Raw genomic sequence first — 22,256 nt, forward strand, 5'->3', positions numbered from 1 at the left:
CATATGTAAAATACAATTAGAGGAAGTGGGATCCTAAAAATTGACTCCCAAAACCAACTTGATTCGAGGAGAACCTCTACTAGTTTTCTGTAAGAGGTGGTTGGATCTTTAGCGTCAAGCAAGAAGTGAAGGACAACAGGATTTTCTGGTTCTGAGGTTTGAGTCAATCCCACTTTTTACAGATCATGCTATGCAATCATCAAGAGATAGCCCATTTCCTGAGGTCAATGGGCGTGAGCTATCTGGCATACATATCCACGTGGATCTTCTCTAATATTCACTGGAACGTAGGGAAAAATATTTTGGGCTTACAGTTAACCTCAAAAATGAGGTCAGAATCAGTCAGGGAACCATATTAAATCAGTCAGGACGCAAAGATGACAAACTTTAGAGTTGTCAATAAAAGGAACTTACCTTGGAGTAGGAAGTAATAACTATTTAATCTAGATTTTCTTTTCTAAAATAAAAGGAACTATGTACAGCTAATGAAATGCTATTGTTCAGACATAAAAGTTGTAATCTAGTAAAAAAAGCTCCTGTAAATGATTTCACTCCTTGATGTACTTCAGGTTGATTTCAGAAGTTTGGTCCAATAATGAGCAAAAGCAAACTGTAATACCAAAAGAAATACCCAGGAGGATGAGGGAAAGATATGGATAGGAAATAGAATGCAATAGTTTTAAAATTAAAATCAAATGGATAATTCATCCTTGAATGAAGGAGAATTCAAGTCCACTCTGTTAGAAGTGCTGGTCACAGCCATATTCTTGACAGGTGGCATATCTGAACCCAAGTTAGCATCACAAGAAGTCTCAGCAGAGAGATCAATGGCATAAAGTTAGAAAAATGTTCCTTTTCAAATCTGAGAAATGTCTCTGTAAGGTATCACAGAAGAAAGGGAGGAGTTGGCCATTCGTTTTAAAAGAAAAAGCATCCAATTTTTTTTTAAACTGCAAAGATTATCCATTGACTCTCAAAGCTGATAAAAGAGATTAAAAACCTCAAAAGCATCAATGTCTATATTTGTCTGAAATTTCAAGTCTCTTCAGGAATGCTACATTTAAGATTATTTTAGAAGATGAGGGGTTGTTTGATTCATTTTATCAGTCAATTAGTATACGAGCTGTAATTTCCTTTAACTGGTTTTCATCCCCGCATCTTGAATACCCAGAGGAAACTTCTTTTCTTCTGGAAGTAAGTCTTGAAGTAAATTGTCCTCATTTTCCACTGAGATCTGAATTTCAGTTTCTTTTTTCAAGGGGTTTTCTTCTTTTGAAAGGCGAATTTCTTCCCCTGTTGGGGAATAATAGGGAGCGTTTCCGTAATCCATGTTAGTTGAACTAGTCTGTTCTGGGAACTGGGAACTGCAGTCTGGACTACATACTTTAACAATACAAGTCACATTCACCTGTGTTCCTCCGTTACCACAATGTTCTGTCAAATAAACAGAAAACACATTAAACATGGAAGAATGAAACGCAGAAGAGGACGGCTGGATTCTTTATCCAGTTCTTTGACTTAAAGTTAAAATAAACACTAAATATCTTCTTACTTCACTTAATTTAGCCAAGCTAGTGGAGTTGGTTCTGTAATGTTTTAGGTTGATTTTTTTGGTACCATAAAATCCACATGTCATCCCAGAAATAAAATGCCATAAAAATTAACACAGAGCCCTGGATCACAGCCAACTCCCTACCCATCTGTTGCCATTTTCAGATGCTTTTGACAGTGTTCTTTTCTTACTGCTCCCTTTGGCTCTTACGCCCACTCACACTGTCTTACTCCCATCACACTGAGCCTCTCGTCTGCAAATAACTTTTTCCCCATTGAGCACACTCTCTTTACTGTCTCAGGCTGACGACTTAAAACAATCATTTTTCTTTTCAAAAGTTACAGAATACTTTCTCTGCTGAACATGGGTCTGATGTTTTATCCTGCCATTTAAACTTCTGCTAAAAAGACTCATAATTGATAATCAATTTTCAAGAGGTTCTGCATCATTCTGATACGTTCCTACCTGAACTTGCAGAGTTGTGCCTGTCTTCACTGTGAAGCTTACAGCCTTCTGCTGCTGAATGTTGCTGCTGAAATCCTTCTGTTTCTTTCTTTTCATTGTTCTTGTTACTTATTACACTGACTCTTGCAAACCCCGTTGGATTATTCAGGGAGCTACTGCTGGACCCAGAAGTTTCCAAGAGATGCTGTTCCTCCTGTTCAGAACTGGCGGAATTCTGTGAGCCTGTATTTCTTACTTTTTTGTCACACTGCTTTTCTGTAGAGGAAAAAGGCTGGAACATTTGCAGAGAAACACAAAACATTAATCTTTTTTAAAAAACACTAACAAAGAACTGGTCAGTACTTAGGCAGCTAAAGAAACCACTGATAACTGCCATTTGCATAGTGATGACTGTGAGTAAAATTCATACCAGCTCATTAGGTGTTCAACAGAATGAACCTGTCTCCTGAAGCCATCTACAGTAGTTCACCGATACCCAGGGAATCAAAGGCTCTAAGATGTGGTCTTCTGAACCACACCTGTGTTTTATTGCTAATATAGCCCAGCATAAAGCAAGGATGACACATTATGTAAGGTGGATCATGCACCCTAGCTTGGGAACCAAACCATCCCATTATCACTCCAGTTGTCTTTCTGCTGTGCAGTTTTCTTCTACTTGCAATTAGATAAGACTGCATGATTTCTAGATAACTTTTAAAGAAATGTAAAAGATGGAAAGGAAGGAGTGACACTCACCGAATCTGCTTCTGTAGTTGGTGGAGAATATACAGGGGCTGCAAGTGAGGAAAGACAGTTCATTAGCACCTAAATTTGTTTCAGTTGCAAAAGCTGCTCTCTTAACTAGCCTGAGTGATAGCCTCTGCTCCTGGAATAAGCTCCAAATGTACATTTATTAGACACTATTTGAAAATATTGAAAGCTATATTGTAGTAATTTTGTAAGGTGACTTAAAGTCAGCCAGCAAGCAAAGAGGACATGAATTAATGATTTTTCATTGATTAATAATTTTTCTAGTATAGTGTCAGTGAGAAAACGTATTGATGACGATAAACTACGGTCATGACTGTTTAATGATAACATCTGATAATGTCTAATATTTAAATGATGAAGTACAAAATATTTAACAAGCTCCAGTGGGAGCACAACTGTTGTACAGTTGTCCGACTCCACTGGCATGTGGTATGTTTAGACAATTGTCTAAAATCTGAGGAACAAGAGATATTTGAATGGAACATTTGCACTGTATCCCTGTACTGAGATTAATTGCACCCCATGTGATTTAATAAAGATAGTTTTACACTAAATACATATGGAATTCCTGGAGTATTCTTTTAAATTCTGTTTTTCTGTAGCTGCAAAGCTTATGTGATGAAGCTGATTTGCATTAATTTTCTCTTAGTCTCTCTTCTATTGACTTTTGAACCCTTTGGCCAATTTCACCCAATGTAACAGAGGAATGGTGTCAAAAGCTCCTCAGGGTTTCATGAAGCTATAGGTTGCTAGCTAGTGAGGCAGAAACCTGTAAATCATCACCTTGTCCCCTCGAAAAAAAACACCTCATACATTATTGGACACCAAAGAATCTATATGTTAGTGATACTTCATCCATATCCAGCCATGAGAAAAGTCAACAACTAAGCTCAAATTAGCAGGAAATAAGGTGACATTCCTTCCAATATTTACAGATCTGCTTGTTTTCACTTCATGAATCTTACCTTTTTTTTTGGAGACTAAGCAATACGCCAAAATAGTGATTATCAGGACCAATAACAATGGCCCTGCTACTGATCCTGAAAATAAATTAAGAAGATAAATTACTTAAGCAGGTTGATCTGACAAAGGACCTAATTAGAAAGAGGTAGTTTTATAGTTTCTGTCCATGGCTACATAAGCTAAATTTACAAGTATCAGGTGTGCCTGACATTCACATTTGATGCCTCTATTGTCAGATGCCAAGGTCTCATTTCAGCCTCTACCGCTTCATAAAAATTAATTTTCCTGTCATGAAAAGTGAGGACAGACTTTTGGCCTCAGTCACAAAAGTTCTCTCTCTAGGCTAGCAACAGTTTGTTAAATACAAGGACAGGCAGTCCAGAATGCACCTAAACATATACGCCTTCTGGATAGATTGTAAACAGGAGAGAATACATCCACGCTTGTGAATGCTGTAACAACTTCCTGTCTTGGGAAAGGCTGCCAGGAGTCTTCCAGGAGGTTTATGAAGTCAGGCTTTCCTCAGTCCAAAACCTAAGATACAACCTTTTTCTACCAGCTCCTTCATAGTAACAATTCTCAGGAAATGCCTTGTATAATTTAGTTCTGGGATTTTTAGAAATATTGCCAGAATTACAGGGACCATAGAACTAGAGTAGCACAGATGCATAGGTAAGTATTATGCAACTAACTACAAGCAGGGTCATATTTTATTAATTCAGCTGTTCTGAGATTCTGTTTGGGTACAGGTAATCGATCTTGGACAGAAACTGAGAACTAAATATAAACTTGCTTCCTAGCCAGACAAAAGTGATCTTAAATGAGTTAATAGCTCACCGACGATGTGAGACATGTCAGGTACAGAGTTTAAAATGACAGGTCGAGTTATTATTTCAGGTTTGTTGGAAGCTGAGCTTTGGGTCAGGAGCAGCTTCAAAATAGTGTGAGGTACAACTGTGGCAACTGCCATTTCTGAGTCACTGCAGACGGTGTCATTCATGCTGTTTCCAGGAACAGCCACCGATTTACAACTGCAAGAAACAAAAAGAGAAGTTAGGAAAGAAAGCAACCCTGTGCAGAGTTAAGGCTGCTATTAGACAGAAACACTGGCTTACACTGTATGTGGTATACAGCTGGTATCGTAAGATTCCTCACGTGAAAAAGTGCCAGGAGGACAAGGTTTACATTCTGTATCTGTGCTATCTGTCCCTTTAAACAAATAGAAAAACTCCAGTTAGTCATCTAGGGAGAAACAAGAATGAATAATCAAGGTCTGTGGTACAGATCCTGGAAGTGATACAGAGGCAGTACACAAAATACAGTCTTTAGCTGTCACTGAGGAGATTAATTTGAAACACCCAACCCAAACACAATCAAAAGATTAATCGGCTGTTAGTTTGGTGCCCTTGATAGTCAGTCTTTTCCAAATGCTGTGAAAACCCACCAAAAGGTTAAAATGCGGTACTGCAGATAGAGCTGAGCTTTTTCACTCGTCCCTGACAGGCGACCACCTGTTCCACTCTGCTGGAGTTCTGTATCTTTTGAAATTATTCTTAATTTCTTAAAAATATTCAGTGTTCCACCTCTTCGAATGTTACTTATATCTTGAGACAGCTACATTATGAGAGTGGTGAATTTCATTATCTAATAGACAGATTAATTCTGCAGGACTGCATAGAGTCATCATTATTTACCATAACCAAAATTCAACCTGAAGCTCTGTTTCACTGATTTAAGCAGGAATTAAGTGGTCTTGAATCTGAGTCACTTCTATGGACGAAATCACACGGTAGAGCAAAACGAAGATTAAGCTGGATTGGGGAACTTTATGATACACAGTAGTAACAGACTGCAACATGTTGTTCCTTTGGATATGCCTTTCGAGAATACTGTTGCTCTAGTTACTGCCTACTTGCTAAGATAATGTTTGCACAAAAGAATGCATAACTGTAGGGAATTAAAAGACAATATTGCTGTAATTTGCTGAATTGGAGGCAGATTCAGAAATATTTATGGACTGTTAATGCAAAAAATAACCCTCTTCATATAGTAAAACAATTTTGTGTGTAGAGTGTTCAGAATTAAATTACCTCTTCTGGAAACTCGGTAGCCTTTTCCACATTTTTTATGCACTTTACATATTTTGCAGTACTCGTATATTTTCGAAATGCAGTACTCATTGGGTGGGCAGCTACAGATTCTGTCCTGTGACGTAGTGCATGTTTGATTCTGCACAAAACCTGTTGTTAAAACAAGAATAAAGCAAGGTGTTATTAGCAACATTTAAAATCACAACCTGCAATGTTTCAAGTGCATATGAGGTGATGTTCACATACCACACACTGAAGACAATTTTGCAGTTCTGGCTAGTGTACCATCATAAAGCAAATGTTATATGCCCCAACATCTAAATTTTCAGAAGAGTTTTCTCTCTCTCTCTCTCTCTCTGGGAAAGGAGAAATTTGCATCTGTAGACTGCACACTTGAAAGTCCACACCTGCAGTTGCATTACATTGTGTCATAACCATAAATACGCACATTTGTGTTACCTGTGTTCATCTGGGGGCCATACAAAGTATGGCCATTTGTAGTCTATGCAGACCATGCAACTGTATTTAAAGTGATTGGAGACCTTAGTACAGACATTTTCATACAGTAATTAACCAGCTTTGTAGGATTATCTATTTAGACAAGATCAAAGGTCCTTTGAACAACTTAGTATCCTTAGAACTTACTTGACAGTGAGTCAAGTAGATAATTTTCTATACTGGTTTTCATTGGAAATGATGGGCAACAGTATGACTGAATTGTTAATGCGTGTGATCTATGAGAGCAACGTACAGATGTTGGTACAATGTACTACTTTACATACTGTTAAGCTGCTTTAACAAGCCGAACCAGCATGTCCTCACTGACTATCCTGCTTTGCAAAAGAAATACAAATAACATAGGAATATCACAACTGGTGTTTGCTGTTGTCAGTTCAGCAGACAAACTGAGTAATGACTGGATGCTGGAAATGTAATTATCCATTTACCCCGTGCAAGACAGGTCTTAAGCTCCCTTGGCTGGAGAGTATAAGCAGGAAGTTATTCTACTGATGACATTTGTATCTATTTTAGTGCTGCAGTGCCTTAGTTTCCAAGAATATAAGACTGTTGTCACATTTTTGGGACTTAGAAAGAAAAAGGGGCAGGGCCCCCTGCAAGACTTTTCCCTGAATCTTTTCTCCAGCCAAAAGCATGAGAACGGGACTATACAAGTGATAGACAAAAACTCCTAGTTTACTTAGGAGAAAAGACTAGGTTAAACCAAGCCCACTCTTTGAGCAGGCTCTTAAAGTCACAAATGCTTCTTTAATAATTCAGGCCTACCTTTCCTGCAGGGTGGTGAGCAGGCAAAGCACTGAGGAGAGTGATTCCAGATTGCTGTGTACGTGTTAGGTCTACAGGGACTGCACTTTGTGTCCACAGTGTGACGGCAGCTCTCTGCCTTATATTGACCTATTAAAAAAAGCCAAACAACACAAAACAGAGAAAGCATCTCACTGGAAAAGATCACTAGGAATTGTTTAAGGTAAGTTTCATTCTTACCTGTAGAAACCCCTTCTCTTCACTGCCACTATCAGATCGGTAATATATACCAAGCAAATACTGATTTATAGGAGGACTGCATGTATATACAGGGCAACTCTGACTTCTTTTACGTTATTCACGTTTGACTCCTTTTCCTACATTCAGTACAGTGAATTCCAGCCATGTTCAAAACAAGGCGACCTCAATCCAGAACAAAGCCCCTTAGCACATACTTAGATGCAGCTATCACTGTACATAAAACAAACTTTTTACCCTCATAGAAGCTGTGTTTTGTGGTAAAACACAGGATGGTGTTTCACAGAATCACAGAATCACTAGGTTGGAAAGGACCTTTAAGATCATCAAGTCCAACCATTAATCCAGCACCACCATGTCCCCTAAACCATGTCCTGAAGCGCCACATCCACACGTTTTTTGAACACTTCCAGGGATGGCGACTCCACCACCTCCCTGGGCAGCCTGTTCCAATGCCTGACCACCCTCTCAGTGAAGAAATTTTTCCTAATATCCAATCTAAACCTCCCCTGGTGCAACTTGAGGCCATTTCTTCTTGTCCTATCACTAGTTACTTGGGAGAAGAGACCAACACCCTCGTCACCACAACCCCCTTTCAGGTAGTTGTGGAGAGCGATAAGGTCTCCTCTCAGCCTCCTCTTCTCCAGACTAAACAACCCCAGTTCCCTCAGCCGCTCCTCATAAGACTTGTGCTCCAGACCCCTCACCAGTTTCGTTGCCCTTCTCTGGACACGCTCCAGCACCTCAACATCCTTCTTGTAGTGAGGGGCCCAAAACTGAACACAGTATTCAAGGTGCGGCCTCACCAGTGCCGAGTACAGGGGCACAATCACTTCCCTACTCCTGCTGGCCACACTATTCCTGATACAGGCCAGGATGCTGTTGGCCTTCTTGGCCACCTGGGCACACTGCCGGCTCATGTTCAGCCGGCTGTCAACCAGCACCCCCAGGTCCCTTTCCGCCGGGCTGCTCTCCAGCCACTCCTCCCCAAGCCTGTAGCGTTGCATGGGGTTGTTGTGGCCAAAGTGCAGGACCCGGCACTTGGCCTTATTAAACCTCATACAGTTGGCCTCTGCCCATCGATCCAGCCTGTCCAGATCCCTCTGCAGAGCCCTCCTACCCTCCAGCAGATCAACACTCCCACTCAACTTGGTGTCATCTGCAAACTTACTGAGGGAGCACTCAATTCCCTCATCCAGATCATCAATAAAGATATTGAATAAGACCGGCCCCAGAACCAAGCCCTGGGGAACACCGCTTGTGACCGGCCGCCAGCCGGATTTAACGCCGTTCACCACAACTCTCTGAGCTCGGCCATCCAGCCAGTTCCTCACCCAGCGAAGAGTAAACCTGTCTAAGCCACGAGCTGCCAGTTTCTCCAGGAGAATGCTGTGGGAGACGCTGTCAAAGGCTTTACTAAAGTCCAGGCAGACAACGCCCACAGCCTTTCCCTCATCCACTAGGCAGGTCACCTGGTCATAGAAGGAGATCAGGTTGGTCAAGCAGGATCTGCCTTTCATGAACCCATGCTGGCTGGGCCTGATCCTTTGGTTGTCCTGCAGGTGCCCTGTGAGCACTCTCAAGACCAACCGCTCCATAATCTTCCCCGGTACAGAGGTCAGGCTGACAGGCCTGTAGTTCCCAGGATCCTCCTTCCGGCCTTTCTTGTAGACGGGCGTCACATTGGCAAGCCTCCAGTCTTCTGGGACCTCCCCTGTTAACCAGGACTGCTGATAAACGATGGAGAGTGGCTTGGCAAGCTCCTCCGCCAGCTCTCTCAGTACTCTCGGGTGGATCTCATCAGGCCCCATAGACTTGTGGGTGTCCAGGTGGTTTAGCATGTCCTTGACTGCTTCCTCCTGGATTATGAGGAGTACATTGTGCTCTCCATCCCCGTCTTCCAGCTCAGGGGGCTGAATACCCTGTGGATACCTGGACTGGCTATTAAAGACTGAGGCGAAGAAGGCATTAAGTACCTCAGCCTTGTCCTCGTCCTTGGAGACAATGTTCCCCGCCATATCCAGTAGGGGATGGAGATTCTCCTTGCCTCTCTTCTTGTTGTTAATATATTTGTAAAAACATTTTTTATTATCCTTTACGACTGTGGCCAGACTGAGCTCTAGCTGGGCTTTTGCCTTTCTAATTTTGTCCCTGCTTGACCTAATGAGATCCTTGTACTCTTCGTGAGTTGCCTGCCCCTTCTTCCAGAGGTGATAAACTCTTCTCTTTTCCCTGAGTCCCAGCAAAATCTCCCTGTTCAGCCAGGCCAGTCCCCTTCCCTGCCAGCTCTTCTTACGGCACATGAGGACCACCTGCTCCTGCGCCTTTAAGATTTCCTTCTTGAAGACTGTCCAGCCTTCCTGGACCCCTTTGTCCTTCAGGACTGTGTCCCAAGGGACCCTCTCAACCAGTGACCTGAACAGGCCAAAGTCTGCCCTCCGGAAGTCCATGATAGCAGTTTTGCTGACCCCTCTCCTTACTTCGCTCACAACCGAGAATTCTATCATGTCATGGTCGCTAAGCCCAAGATGGCCTCCGACCACCACATCTCTCACCAGTCCTTCTCTGTTTGTAAACAGCAGGTCCAGTAAGGCACCTCCCCTGGTGGGCTCACTCACGGGCTGTGTCAGGAAGTTATCCTCCACGCACTCCAGGAACCTCCTCAACTGTTTCCTCTCTGCCGTGTTATACTTCCAGCAGATGTCCGGTAGGTTGAAGTCCCCCACAAGAACAAGGGCCAGCGAATGCGAGACCTCCGCCAGTCGCTTATAGAATGTCTCATCCGACTCTTCATCCTGGTTGGGGGGCCTGTAACAGACTCCCAGCAGGATGTCTGCCTCATTGGCCTTCCCCCTCAACCTTACCCACAAGCACTCTACTTGGTCTTCACAATCTTCGATTTCTATGCAATCAAAACACTCCCTAACGTACAGAGCCACCCCACCGCCTCTCCTTCCCTGCCTATCCCTTCGGAAGAGCTTATAGCCATCCATTGCAGCACTCCAGTCATGAGAAGCATCCCACCACGTTTCTGTGATGGCAACAACGTCATAGCTGTCGCGCTGCACAATGGCTTCCAGCTCCTCCTGTTTGGTGCCCATGCTGTGTGCATTGGTGTAGATGCACCTGAGCCGGACTATCGATTTCAACTCTGGCACGTTGAACCTCCCCCTAGGTTCAACTCTAGTGAGCCCGGTTTTAGCCCCTCCCCCCTCCAAATCTAGTTTAAAGCCCTCTCAATGAGTTATAATTTTCATGCTGAAAGTCAGGCATGTGCTACAATGATGTGTCTGGGTCAGGCCCTTAATACCTTTATAGGCAGCAAGTGAAGAAGGAGTAGTATCACAAACAGATCAGAATTAGAACTGCACCACCTGTCACTACTGAAGGGACATGAGCTCCCTCTTCTTCCTTCACCTCTTCAGCCAGCTCTAACATCATCAGCCAGCTCCAACAGATCAAATCAATCAGTGTCTGAAGCTGCTGGCATTCCAGACAAAATCAAAAGTTATGAAAGGTAGTTTCTCCAATGCTTCTCACCAACAACAGAGTTCAGTGCAGTGGTGGGAATGAGTAAATATGAGCTCAAACATATCCGTTTTGGAGAAAGGAAAACACCTCAGTTGCCATTTCCCCCTTGCTTAAACGGAGGAAGAAGATAAATGTTAGTGTCTCATATCCTGCACAGAAATGTCCTGGAAAATATACTCAGAAAGCAGAAGTAACATTGCCTTTGGAGCTGCTTGGAGAATCCCTGTTCTCCAAAAGAGGAGGCCCTGGAGGTGAGCCATGGAAGTGATTTCCCAAGACTGTTTTTGCATGTACTTACTTGAAGCTTCAAATTCTGCCTCCCACATCCTGCAAATGATTTAGGCTTCAATTTTTGATAAATTATGGTAAAAAATTCAAATTCATAATAACAAAAATAAAGATTTTAGACTTCCTACAACTTGTTGTCCAGAGTTTGTTATTCTGAAAAATAAAAATTAAGAAGCAATAGACATATTGCTATACATATGTCAATATGTACAACACATACCACAACAGAAAAAGGTTTTACCTATAAATTACCATCTTTCATCCATTGTGTTTTTAACAAAGGAAGCTTCACAGATCTATCTAGACATTTTCGGTTAATTCAAGCAACTGTGGCTGCTTCAGCATATGCTGATTTCCTGCTTCAACTTCCGGTTCTCTCTGACAGGAACTCGGCATTTATGGAGACAAATTCTGTTTGCTCAGCATGTAATGAGACAAATAGGCAGGTTTTTTGCTGTGTCTAATGTAATAATATAATGACAACTTATTGCAAAAATTCCATTATTAAAATATCCAAACAGCATTACTACTTTCTGAAAAAAGCAAACCCACACACCCACCTTTCTGCAATCAACAACTTTTGCTAACAAAAGATCACTAATAATTATCCCTGGAGTGTAAGACATGACACCTCAAAGCAGACAGTTTCTGTAGTCTTGCACCTAGCCCCTGATAGTGGTCTGCAGTGTCTGGCTTACAGTAAAAGACAACAAAACTCCCTTAATGAGCAATTATAGATTAACCTGTCCAGTGGAAAGCCCCTTATATAAGTGATATTATCGAAGTACAGAAACTAAGCTCTACCTCATGCCCTATTTTACAATGTATTTGTTATTAGTGGGCTTGGGTCTCACATGTGTTGTCTAACTTTTGTAATTCCATTAGTGAGCTGTTGCTCCCCTGCAAATATTGACTTAAAAATACTTTAATCAAAACAACATACAAAGCTGTGCTTACAAGAGCTCAGCAGCCTACCACCTGATAATCCCCAGCCAGGTTAACCTTGTAACAGAATTCCAATTCTGATGAACAGTGTGTCTCTCTTGCAGATATTTTTACAGTCACAGCATTTTATTGTCTTCCAGCTAGGAGTGCATTACAACAGCAAAAATCCAATGCTCCTCAGATGTATAAATAATCAAAACGTACTACGCTCATCTGAAAATTGACTGAATTGGGCTGTGTAAAGTGATAGTTTGAATTATAACCTACCTGGAGGGCACTGGCTGCAACATTTATTAAGTCCTTCTTCATAGAATTCAGTGCTGGGATCTTTGCATTGTGCAAACTGTGGTGTATAAGGCAATGAATATTCCTAGGAGAAATTAAAGGAAAATCATGAGTCACAAGTCCACTCTGACTCTAGAGTAGAGATTCAAAAGAGACAAACACTTAAAGATCAGCACAATTATAACCACCTTCCTTTCCAGGACACTGATGTAGGCCTGATGAAGCAGAAAGCAGCAGATGCCAAAAAGCTGAAGGACAATGCACAGCTTATAAGTTACTTGAGACCATTTAGAGGTTTCTGTTTCTCAAAGATCTGTCACAATGAACAAAGCGATTTCTCCAGGTTTCAGGTTCAAAAGAATGCAATGGAACTATGGGACTAGCATCACACCTGGTCACTACGACACCCCCTAAACCAAAGGGCTAAGTACCTATTCTCAGTTGCCATGATTCAAACAACCTTTGACAAAACTACAGTGAAACCTAAATTCTTACCTGTGGGTTTGTGGGGAGAAGCATTTTCTGCAAAGTGGCTATGTTAAAAATGATACCTTCTTACCTAGTGGGTCTACTCCCTACACACATTTAGAGCCCTATCTGGAAACTAGAAGATTGAGTTTGCTACTCATTAATTCCCTCAGGCCTCCTGAGCCGGTGGAAGAGGGAGCTGTGGGTCCAGCACTACTGCAATGCTTGAAGGAATTCTTCTGTTTTCATCAGCGGGTGCAAAGGACACAGGACACTAAGTTCAGTTACGTTCATTATGTCCTCACTTACACCCATGCAATAACCAGGCAAGGTGAACCGTCCCTTCAGTCAAAGAAGCTGTACTATTAGAACTGTTTCACCAAAGGAGAGGAAAAAAGGCTTTTATCATTCCAGATATTTTGTGATTTCTTTCCGAATGAGAAAGGCCTTGATGTTTTGAAAACCATGTCTCCAAAAACTGCACTGCTGCTTCTGAAAAGGAGCAACAGGCTACAAGACTTAAATAAAATAAAAAACCTACCTCATATGGCAGGTCAAATGTATAAGGAACAGTCATGTCATACAGTGTACCTGATTTTCAGCTCATACCAATCAACACAGCTCAGTGACTTCAATGAACAAACGTCAAAATATTTGAGGACCTGCCATCTGTTTTCAAAGGGAAAAATATACTCACTCGAAAGAAAAAGGCTGTTAGGTAGTACAAGCGTAGGAGTTTCCTGCTAGATCAGAAAGATGCTGTTCAAAAAGTATGTGACTCTGCTCTAATTTTCTACAGTCTGAAGAGATTGCTCCATGTATCATCTACACACGTTTAGAGAAGTACTTTAAAAGTATTATTAAAAGGAGAAATTAAAACAGGAACAAGTTCTTTGGAGGCCGGTAATGAAAATATCCTTCCTCCTTCCTGAAAAAAACATGTTGATTATCTATTGTGTCTTCACATTACTGACAAAGTAGACCAACACTTCCCACTCTCAACAATTACTTAAAGGGAACCCAGCATTTTATTATGCAGCTTGTTGAAATATTTTATCCCTTACCTAGCTGTATATCAGAAACAGGATTTCACCCATCTACTCAATGGTCAGTGTCAAAAAGAACCCTTCCAGAGAACATGAAGGCAGAGAAAGGCCTTCTTGAGTTTCAGTATTCATTCCACAAAAAAAAAAAACAAAAGGAAAGCAAACTATTTGAAGTTTCGCGGCTCCTATTTAAAACACTGCGAAAGCTGGTAACACTGCCCAGGCATCAGGACAACTGTGATCTCTTCTGATCAGTCAGTTGAGTTAAAGACTCAAAAGCAGGGAAACTGGGCATGGGTCTCACCAATACTAGCCCAGGTCTCTCACAGCCAGATCAAGAAGAAACAGCCACGTTGCAAACCAAAGAACAAACTTGTAAAGATGCATTTAACAGGCTGGAAACTGTGATGTGGTGGGGAAGGATGACCAAGAAAAAAAAAAAAAAAAAAAAATCATTCTCCTTCTTAAACACTGGAGCAGGTGAAGTAAGAAACAGCTGTTAAGCACAATCTGCATTTTTCAGATTCTGCTCTTTGTCTTTTGATGAGAAGAAAGCCAGCTTTGCAGGAACCATGCTGCAGCCTCAAATATCTCCAACATCTACCTTGGTCTCCATTTTTGCTTTCCTGTTAAGGCAGCCTATTTGAAGGGGGCTTGCACAAGCATTCAAGACTGAAGCAGAACCAGGAGGCTGGCTTCAGCATTATCAGTTTCATCATTATTTATGAGAATAATAACCATAATAATTCAAAAAGAAAAACAAGGCTTTTCAATACGTACCAGGTTCAGTAATAACTTTAGTTCTGGACTTGGTATTATACCCTCATAGGATGGGCAACAATAAACCATACCATTTGCAAATGTGAGCTGACACTAAAATCTGATGAAGGAGAAGGAAAGGGCTCTGCTCTCAAAAGTATTTTTTGTTTAAGTTAATTTCCTGTTTATTAAAAGAAGAAAGATCAAGTGTTGTCATCACATTTTTGCAATCACTATGATCAACGTCATTAAAAAAGTGCTTCAGAGTCTTTTTAGAATGTAAAATTTCACTGCAAGAGCAGACACATTAAAAAAAAAAAAAAAAAGGAGAAACACAATAAACTGCATCACAAATTACCCTGCTGGTGAGGCTTCCTGGTAAAAAATGTTCTTATCTCATCCTCTGCATCGTCTGTTGTAAATACTGCCCTGCGAGTTAAAGACACAGGAAAACCTGTTGGTTGATGGGTTCACAGTCATTTCTCTTAAGTTGTGCTTGAAAGGATATGTCTACTGTCTGATAAAATCTCCCTGAAATTTTATCTGATGAGCTGTGGCTCTCAATGAAATACAATTGAGAATTTCTTGCCAACTGTCCTCAAAGAACACTATGGGAAACTAAAAGGGACTTGTAACTCAGATACAATTTACATACACACATGAGCTCAGCTTCGTTTGCACTGGAATGATGCCATTAATTTTAGTAGTTACTTCCAATGTAAACTAGTTTAATCAAAGGTGTCAAGGCCAGCAGTCAAATCTCCTACTATGTCAGAGGAAGCGTACACCTCTTACTAGGTATAAAATCCTCCTGGATTTCTTGGCTACAAGATGACCCTACTTTTTCTAGCTGTCTCCCCAGTTTTAAGGTCTGAGTTGGCCAGTACAATACTTGTGGCCCAAAACACAACCCTCTGGCATCCAGATCCCTTGGCTACTTTGGGCTGAACAACTGATGAGTAGGAGCCAGATTCTATTCCACAGTCATTAAATTTTGTTACTGTTTGTATATCTCGTAAGTCTTTATTTTGTCTTCTGCTTTTACTGCAATTCAATATTCTCCAAGCAGATCTTGTGAAAGAAAACTAACATGATGCTGCATTTTTTGCATTATAACCTTAGAATTTCTCCCATTAGGTAGTAGTATCTAATGGCAGCAGACTTTTAAGATATTTATACGGACAAAATGAAGACTTTGGAAGACTTCATTTAATTTGACATGTACAAGTAGAAGTAAAATGCCTCATCTATCTAGCAGCAGAGGCACAAACATTATTAAACATGAAATTTAGTCTAGCTCTATGCACATGAATAAAATTAAGCAATATGTTTTGGCATAGAAATGGGTAAACTATGCTTGCTTTTGACTATACAACTCACCAGGGAGATTTTTGCAATGCCTTTGTATTAAGCAATAACTAAGAAGTTACATGCAAAAAGTCAATGACTCGGCGGAGCCTCTGCATTATTTGAATCATTTTCCCATCTGCGCCACAGACATCCAGTAGATAGGTGACCTAATTTGTCACTCGAGAGGAGTGGGCTAACAGCAGCCTCCACACCAACTGAGAGGTTAATACAGACTCTTCTAAACACGTATGCACAAGCACAATTGATTCCCAGATTCCCTACATCCTACCCACTGGAAGATAAAACTAGCGGAGAACACGCCTGTATCTCATGATTTGCAGGCAGACAGCTGTACCTGCGGTGTGTGGAGTAGCACTAGTGTAGGGAAAGGGTCTGCAGGCTGTCTCCTCCCACACAGTTGTATGCCAGCAGCAACTGAGACCCTAATGTCTGTGCCAGGGCTGAGCCCAAGTCATGAACTACAAACCAAGATCTGGATTCAGACTTCTTCAAAATTAGAAGGGCTTGATCCAATGCACCAGCCTGGTTCTACCTATTGGTGAGGAAGTCCAGGTCTCAACTACTCACAGCACATCACAATGTAATGCATTCCCTGTGTGCTGACTATTAATTACAATAAACATAGTTTCCTTTCCACCATAATATGAAAACGTTTTCCTAGAATGAGATGGCAGGAGGCTGCATAGAATATGGAAGATATTCACAACATGCAAAAATTACCGAAGCAAGTCAAAGCTTGTAGGAAGACAAAGTATATTTTATTACATATGTATATTTTATTACATATGTATTTGGAAAAACATACACATTTTCAGGAATCCCTGCCTTACAGCTTGCTCCTGTATTCTTGGACCTCATGTGTAACTAAATGTAAGTATCTTCAATAACCAAAATAAAACATGCTAATATAATGGATGAATATATATATATTAAAAAATCCATTCACATAACATTCATTTTCACTCAAGGGGGCCATTTAAACAAAGATATTTAAGCATATATTGTAATCCTAACTCACATGTCTACATTTTTTGGGGTCTCCTTTTCATACAGTTGCCTTCTTCAAACTCAAGCTGTCAAACAAAGGAGTCTGAACAGGAACTACATCTGGCATACAATGTTCTTTACGCATATGAAACCACAATGAAGTCACCAAGGACTCTGATGTAAAAATCCGTTGCTATGGAAAGGACTTGAGGTAAAGAGATAATGTTCACTGAGCTACCAAACCTGCTGAAGACAGGAAAAAACAGAATTCTGTTTAAAATATTTAACTTGGTCATTTACAAAAACAATTCTCTTGAAGATTAGTTATCAGATAACCGCAAGTCTCACCAAAATCAGCTGGAGTTGCGTCAGGCTGTACCAACTATACTCAAACCATAAAGTTTCTTTTAAAGCTGTTTTCCTGCAAATATCACTCTAAGATTTTGGGTCCATTACGTGAATTGTTCTTCCATCCTATATTGTACTTCACTGCTGTAAAGCAGGAGTCCTTGCATAGCTACAGACGAACAGATTTACAACTCCACGTTCCCCTCCCTGAGAAGACGACATCTTTTTGCTTACTGTTAGGGATTCTACTTCATTGCCACTCACCACCATAATATGAAAACATTTTCCTAGAATGAGATGGCAGGAGGCTGCATAGAATATGGAAGATATTCACAACATGCAAAAATTACCGAAGCAAGTCAAAGCTTGTAGGAAGACAAAGTATATTTTATTACATATGTATTTGGAAAAACATACACATTTTCAGGAATACCAGCTGTTCTGTTTTAAAACTTCAGGCTTAAGTATCTGAAAGTTGGTCTGTTTTCCCAAAGGTTACCCTAATAAATGTTATTATCCACTAAATCAAGATCTGATGCTTACAGTAACAGGCACTGTCAAAGCTGATGAGCCTCAACATCTATAGATTCCCTGTAGAAAGCGAAGATACTCAGGCAAACAAGGGGTGAAAGCAAGAGGAGTTACAGATTGCGGTCCTAAAAGGAAGGAAGACAGGTTGTATCCTCATCACTCATCAGAGAAAGGCAGGTAATGAGCAAGTTCCCAAGAAAGAATCACCAAGTCAGGACTGGCCACATTAGGTTTGACCTTATGTGGAGACATCCTTGGAAGATGCAGCCTTCTGTTTAGGCTGAATGCCAGAATTAGCTTTTTTCCTATTGTTTTGAAACAATTTACTTGAGATGGTGTCACTTGTATCACAGATGGCTTTTGCAATGCGTTATTAAGACTCTCAGTCCTCAATGAGCTTTGATACAACAGCCACAAGTGTGGACATGTACAACAGCAAAGCCTTCCTAGCTCTGACTATAAAAAAGCAGGGACATCTGAGCAGTCTGCTCGATCTTATTTCAGGATTTTTCCACAAGATCTCTTTTATGCTCATCCTTTTGCAGTTCAGAGTATGTGCGTGGTTATCAACACCTCCCATGTACCAGCAGCGTTCCCCTACAACCGGTCGGCAGCATCCAGAGGACGACCTTCTCTGCACACATCAGCAACTATGCTGCAGAGCACGCTGGGCTGCTTTGCAAAGGACAGTTACTCAGGTTGGAGGCTATTGAGAAAGTTTCAATTAAAAATATCTGGTGACTGAGTTGTTCAAAATGGCAAAAATTATGTTCCGTTCCTGTGATGAGCTAAATGAGAAAGAACCAAGAAAAAGTGTCACTCAAGAGCTATTGCTTTGCCAGTTTCTCTCCCTCAAAACCAAAATAACTGTTCTTTAACTGATCACTTTTAAAAATTGATATAACAGGCAGGTTTTTTCCAGCTCTGTGGCAGATGTGGTATTTCTGAAACTACTAGTTTTGTTTTCCTAGTTTATATATGGACTTTATTTTGGTTTGTTACAATGCAAAAAATGATGCTGACAATTTCCACTATTATGTTTAGGTCATATTTAGGGTGAGAGGGGAGTTAATTCCTTTTGAATCAAAGCCCTTTGTTCAGCAAGAAACATGACAAAACTTTAAATTTTGATGATAAGGTCTGCTACAGTTCTGAGACTCTCCCTTCTTTACCTGCTCTACCCTATCCACTCCAAAGTATCAAGTGAATCAGGTTCAAAATAGTCACTTTACAAATCAAGGCTGAACGCAAAATAAGTGAGAAGCAGGTAAAAAAACCTAATAAATTATATTATGAACCCACTATAGCATCTAGTACTCCTTAAAAGACCACTGTGTAATTCCAGGTTCAACATACATTCTAACATCCTCACCTAGTTTCACTGAACCTTTCTCCTATCAAGGCTAAATGAATATGATCAAATAAACATGTAAATAGCATACAGGTCCCATGAAAAAGCAACGACCTGGACATCTCAGCAGCATTTCCATATTTATGTCCACAATCCAGGACACTTTAAAATCAGAAAGAAAAATGCTATCAATATACCAGCACAGCATACACACAATCAAAGTCAAATAGATCCCATCAAGCTCTTTGGTTTAAACAGTTAAAAGCATTCATTACCAAACAGAGGTACAGCCAGATAGAAAAGAGAACAGTCACAGCTGCATCACATCAGGTCTTAGATGTAAATTAAAGGGCTTTCCTATGTAAATAGGGAATAGTTTTAGGGATCCAACAGAGCACAGCAAGCTCTTCCTGTTTAAACCACGGCGCGAAATACATACAGATTTACACTCTGCATTTACCAGGATGCTCACAGTTTTTGCAAATATTCAAACAAGCCTGAAAAACCAACACATTTCCAATGAAAAATCCAGGAAAAACGATTAGTCATTGCTTTGGCAAGCCAGGAAATAACAAGGACAGAGCCAAAGGGAGTAGGATGAGCTTTAGAAAAGTCCAAGAGTGGGATGTGAGGCTCGTGTAGAGATCACACTGAGCTCAGTGCAAGCAGGAGGTAAGACAGATAACTTGCAAGCGCACTCGCGTTATCCTTCGCAAGCGTAACGGCAGAACGATGCCCACTCGCGTTACACCTTGCAGGACAGCAGGTGCGCTCCCGCTCTGCAACCGTTACAAACCACAGAAGCCGCTCGACACCGCAGAGCGGCGGGCGGGCCCCCGCCTCCCCCGGCGGGGCGCCGCAGGGGCTCCCCGCGGCCCCGCACTCACCCGGCCGCCCGCGGCGTGGAGGAGCGCGGCGAGGAGCGCCCAGCGCGGCCCCATCCCGCCGCCGAGTGCGGCCGCCGAGAGCGGGTGCGGGGCGGAGCTGGCGGCGGCCCGGCCCGGGCCCCGCCCCAGGGCAGGCGCTAAGGGTAAGCCTGACCGCCGCTCCCCGGGCTAGGCAGCGGTGTGCCCGCTGGCCGGGCAGTGAAGTTACTTCGAGTACCTTAGAAGAGCCTCCCGGCGTGTGTAAAGGGTCGCTCCAGTCGTATTTATGCTCCTTCAGCCCCAAAATATGAACTTCACTGTTGCAGCGTTCACCAAAACCCACGGTACCACTGCACCACGTTCACTCACGTCTGGTGTAGAGAGACCTTAATGTAAATTCAGACCTGCTCTGCTCTTGAGAAAAACTCCAGTTGGCTAACAGGTTCATACATTTTGAATGGCTCTCTTGGAGAAATAGTTTTTCTGCAACTGATACATGTACTAAAATTATCAACAAGGAAACATTTACATATCAGACAAGAAAAGTGTGGCTATGGCTTAAAATCCATGTGATTTTTAATTCAAAGGTTACCAGCATTATTAAACTAACCAACTACAACACAGCTAGCAGGTCGCAATGCATATGATTCATCTGGAAAGCTGTTCCAGTAAAAAATATTAATTTCTATACAGAGCTGACATATACTATTAGCTGTCATTACAAAACATCTTTCAACAATCACTGCCAGGTGAGCATGGTTATTCAGTTTGTGGATACACAAATTGATGTTCTCTAAAATGAAACAGAAGTTCCTGTATTTTTTGATAATGAAGTGTATGCACTGGAAAACAATGAACTACCTGGACTGGAAGTGAGGAAAGAGTGACCAGTATTTGTCCTGTGCAGTTTTTTGTTTCTTCCTTGCATTGCTGTGACTTAACCTTCTGTTGCACAACAAGCACTTAAACCAAAAAATGTTAATTGTTTCCTTCTTCACGTTGTCGCCGCTGACATGGCAATGCTGGCAGCCAAAAGAAATTTCGACTTGAGTATTAGGAGCAGCTTATCTTCTGAATGAAACAAAAGAAGTACAAATGCAGAAGTACACAGAAAGGATTCATTAATTGCCTCTCTTGCAAGACTCAGTAGACGACCTAAAATACACAGTGGCTGCAGTTGGTTTTAGAAATTATTTTCTGGACTTGCAGGGAACAGTGTAATTCAGGAAGTAAATACTAGAACTAACAACACTTGAAATTACAATCAGTTTTCAAATGTACTACAGGTAGATTATCCACTGATGAAAGTCAGTGACTAGATCCCATAATGCTGAGATTCTCCCACTTCATCTCTGGGGCTGTGGTTCTAGAAAAGTATGAGTTTCTCTGGATTTATGTCTTCAGTGACACAATCTTGGTAACATACCTTCCCTTATATTGTGAGACTTAATGTGAGAAACAAAGATCCAATGGACCTACTACATGGAGACTTTCAAAAAGCCTTTGTTGAGGTTCCACTCCTAATGTGGTGGAAAACCAAAGCTGTCACAGGATTAGAGTAAAGGTAATTTTATGGATTTTCTAAAAGGTTACAGGACACAAAATTTATGGCTGTTTAAAAGACAGGGAGGCAAGAGCACAGCATAACGGTAATTTTTCAGGATAGAGACAATTAGCAGTGGGAATTGGTGGGGCCTGTTCTATTCAATATCTTCATCAATAATCTGGAGAAAAGAGCACCCGCACAGTGAAGGCAATACTAAACTTCTCCAGGTAGTTACACGATGTATAGAAAGCAAATAAAGTCAGAAGGAGCTCACAAAAAGATGGCAAATGAGTTTCTACACAGATAAACCCAAGGCAATACATTTAGGGAAAATAATCTAAACCAGGCGTACATGGTGCTGAATTCACATCCAGCACCTATCACTCAGAAAAGCCATCGTGGAGTCGTGCTTGATGGTTCTCTGAAATCATCTGCTTAGTGTGCAGAGGCAGCCAAGAAAAGCAAACAAAATGGTGGGCATCATCTAGAGAGGTATTGAGAACAAAATAGAAAGTGTAATTTTGCCACTATTTAAAGCCTTGGCCCACCCCTCTTCTTCAGTGCAGTGCATGGTTCCAGCCTCCAGATGTCCA

The 22,256-nt window shown here is 41.3% G+C and overlaps 1 protein-coding gene across 1 annotated transcript; it reads right to left on the reverse strand.

Moving 5' to 3' along the window:
* Positions 1–1,043: 1,043 nt before the first annotated feature.
* Positions 1,044–20,192, reverse strand: TNFRSF1B (TNF receptor superfamily member 1B; the record flags this gene model as incomplete). Its single annotated transcript, XM_082009382.1, has 10 exons — positions 1,044–1,434; positions 2,018–2,288; positions 2,753–2,790; positions 3,733–3,807; positions 4,568–4,761; positions 4,846–4,939; positions 5,821–5,970; positions 7,105–7,233; positions 12,373–12,475; positions 20,139–20,192. The coding sequence occupies 10 exons, from the start codon at positions 20,190–20,192 to the stop codon at positions 1,136–1,138; spliced, it is 1,407 nt and encodes a 468-aa protein (XP_081865508.1). The 3' UTR covers positions 1,044–1,135.
* Between the last annotated feature and the right edge of the window lie 2,064 nt (positions 20,193–22,256).

The sequence above is a fragment of the Phaethon aethereus genome (assembly GCF_964289735.1).
Source record: "Phaethon aethereus genome assembly, chromosome: 21".
Classification (NCBI taxonomy): Eukaryota; Metazoa; Chordata; class Aves; order Phaethontiformes; family Phaethontidae; genus Phaethon; species Phaethon aethereus.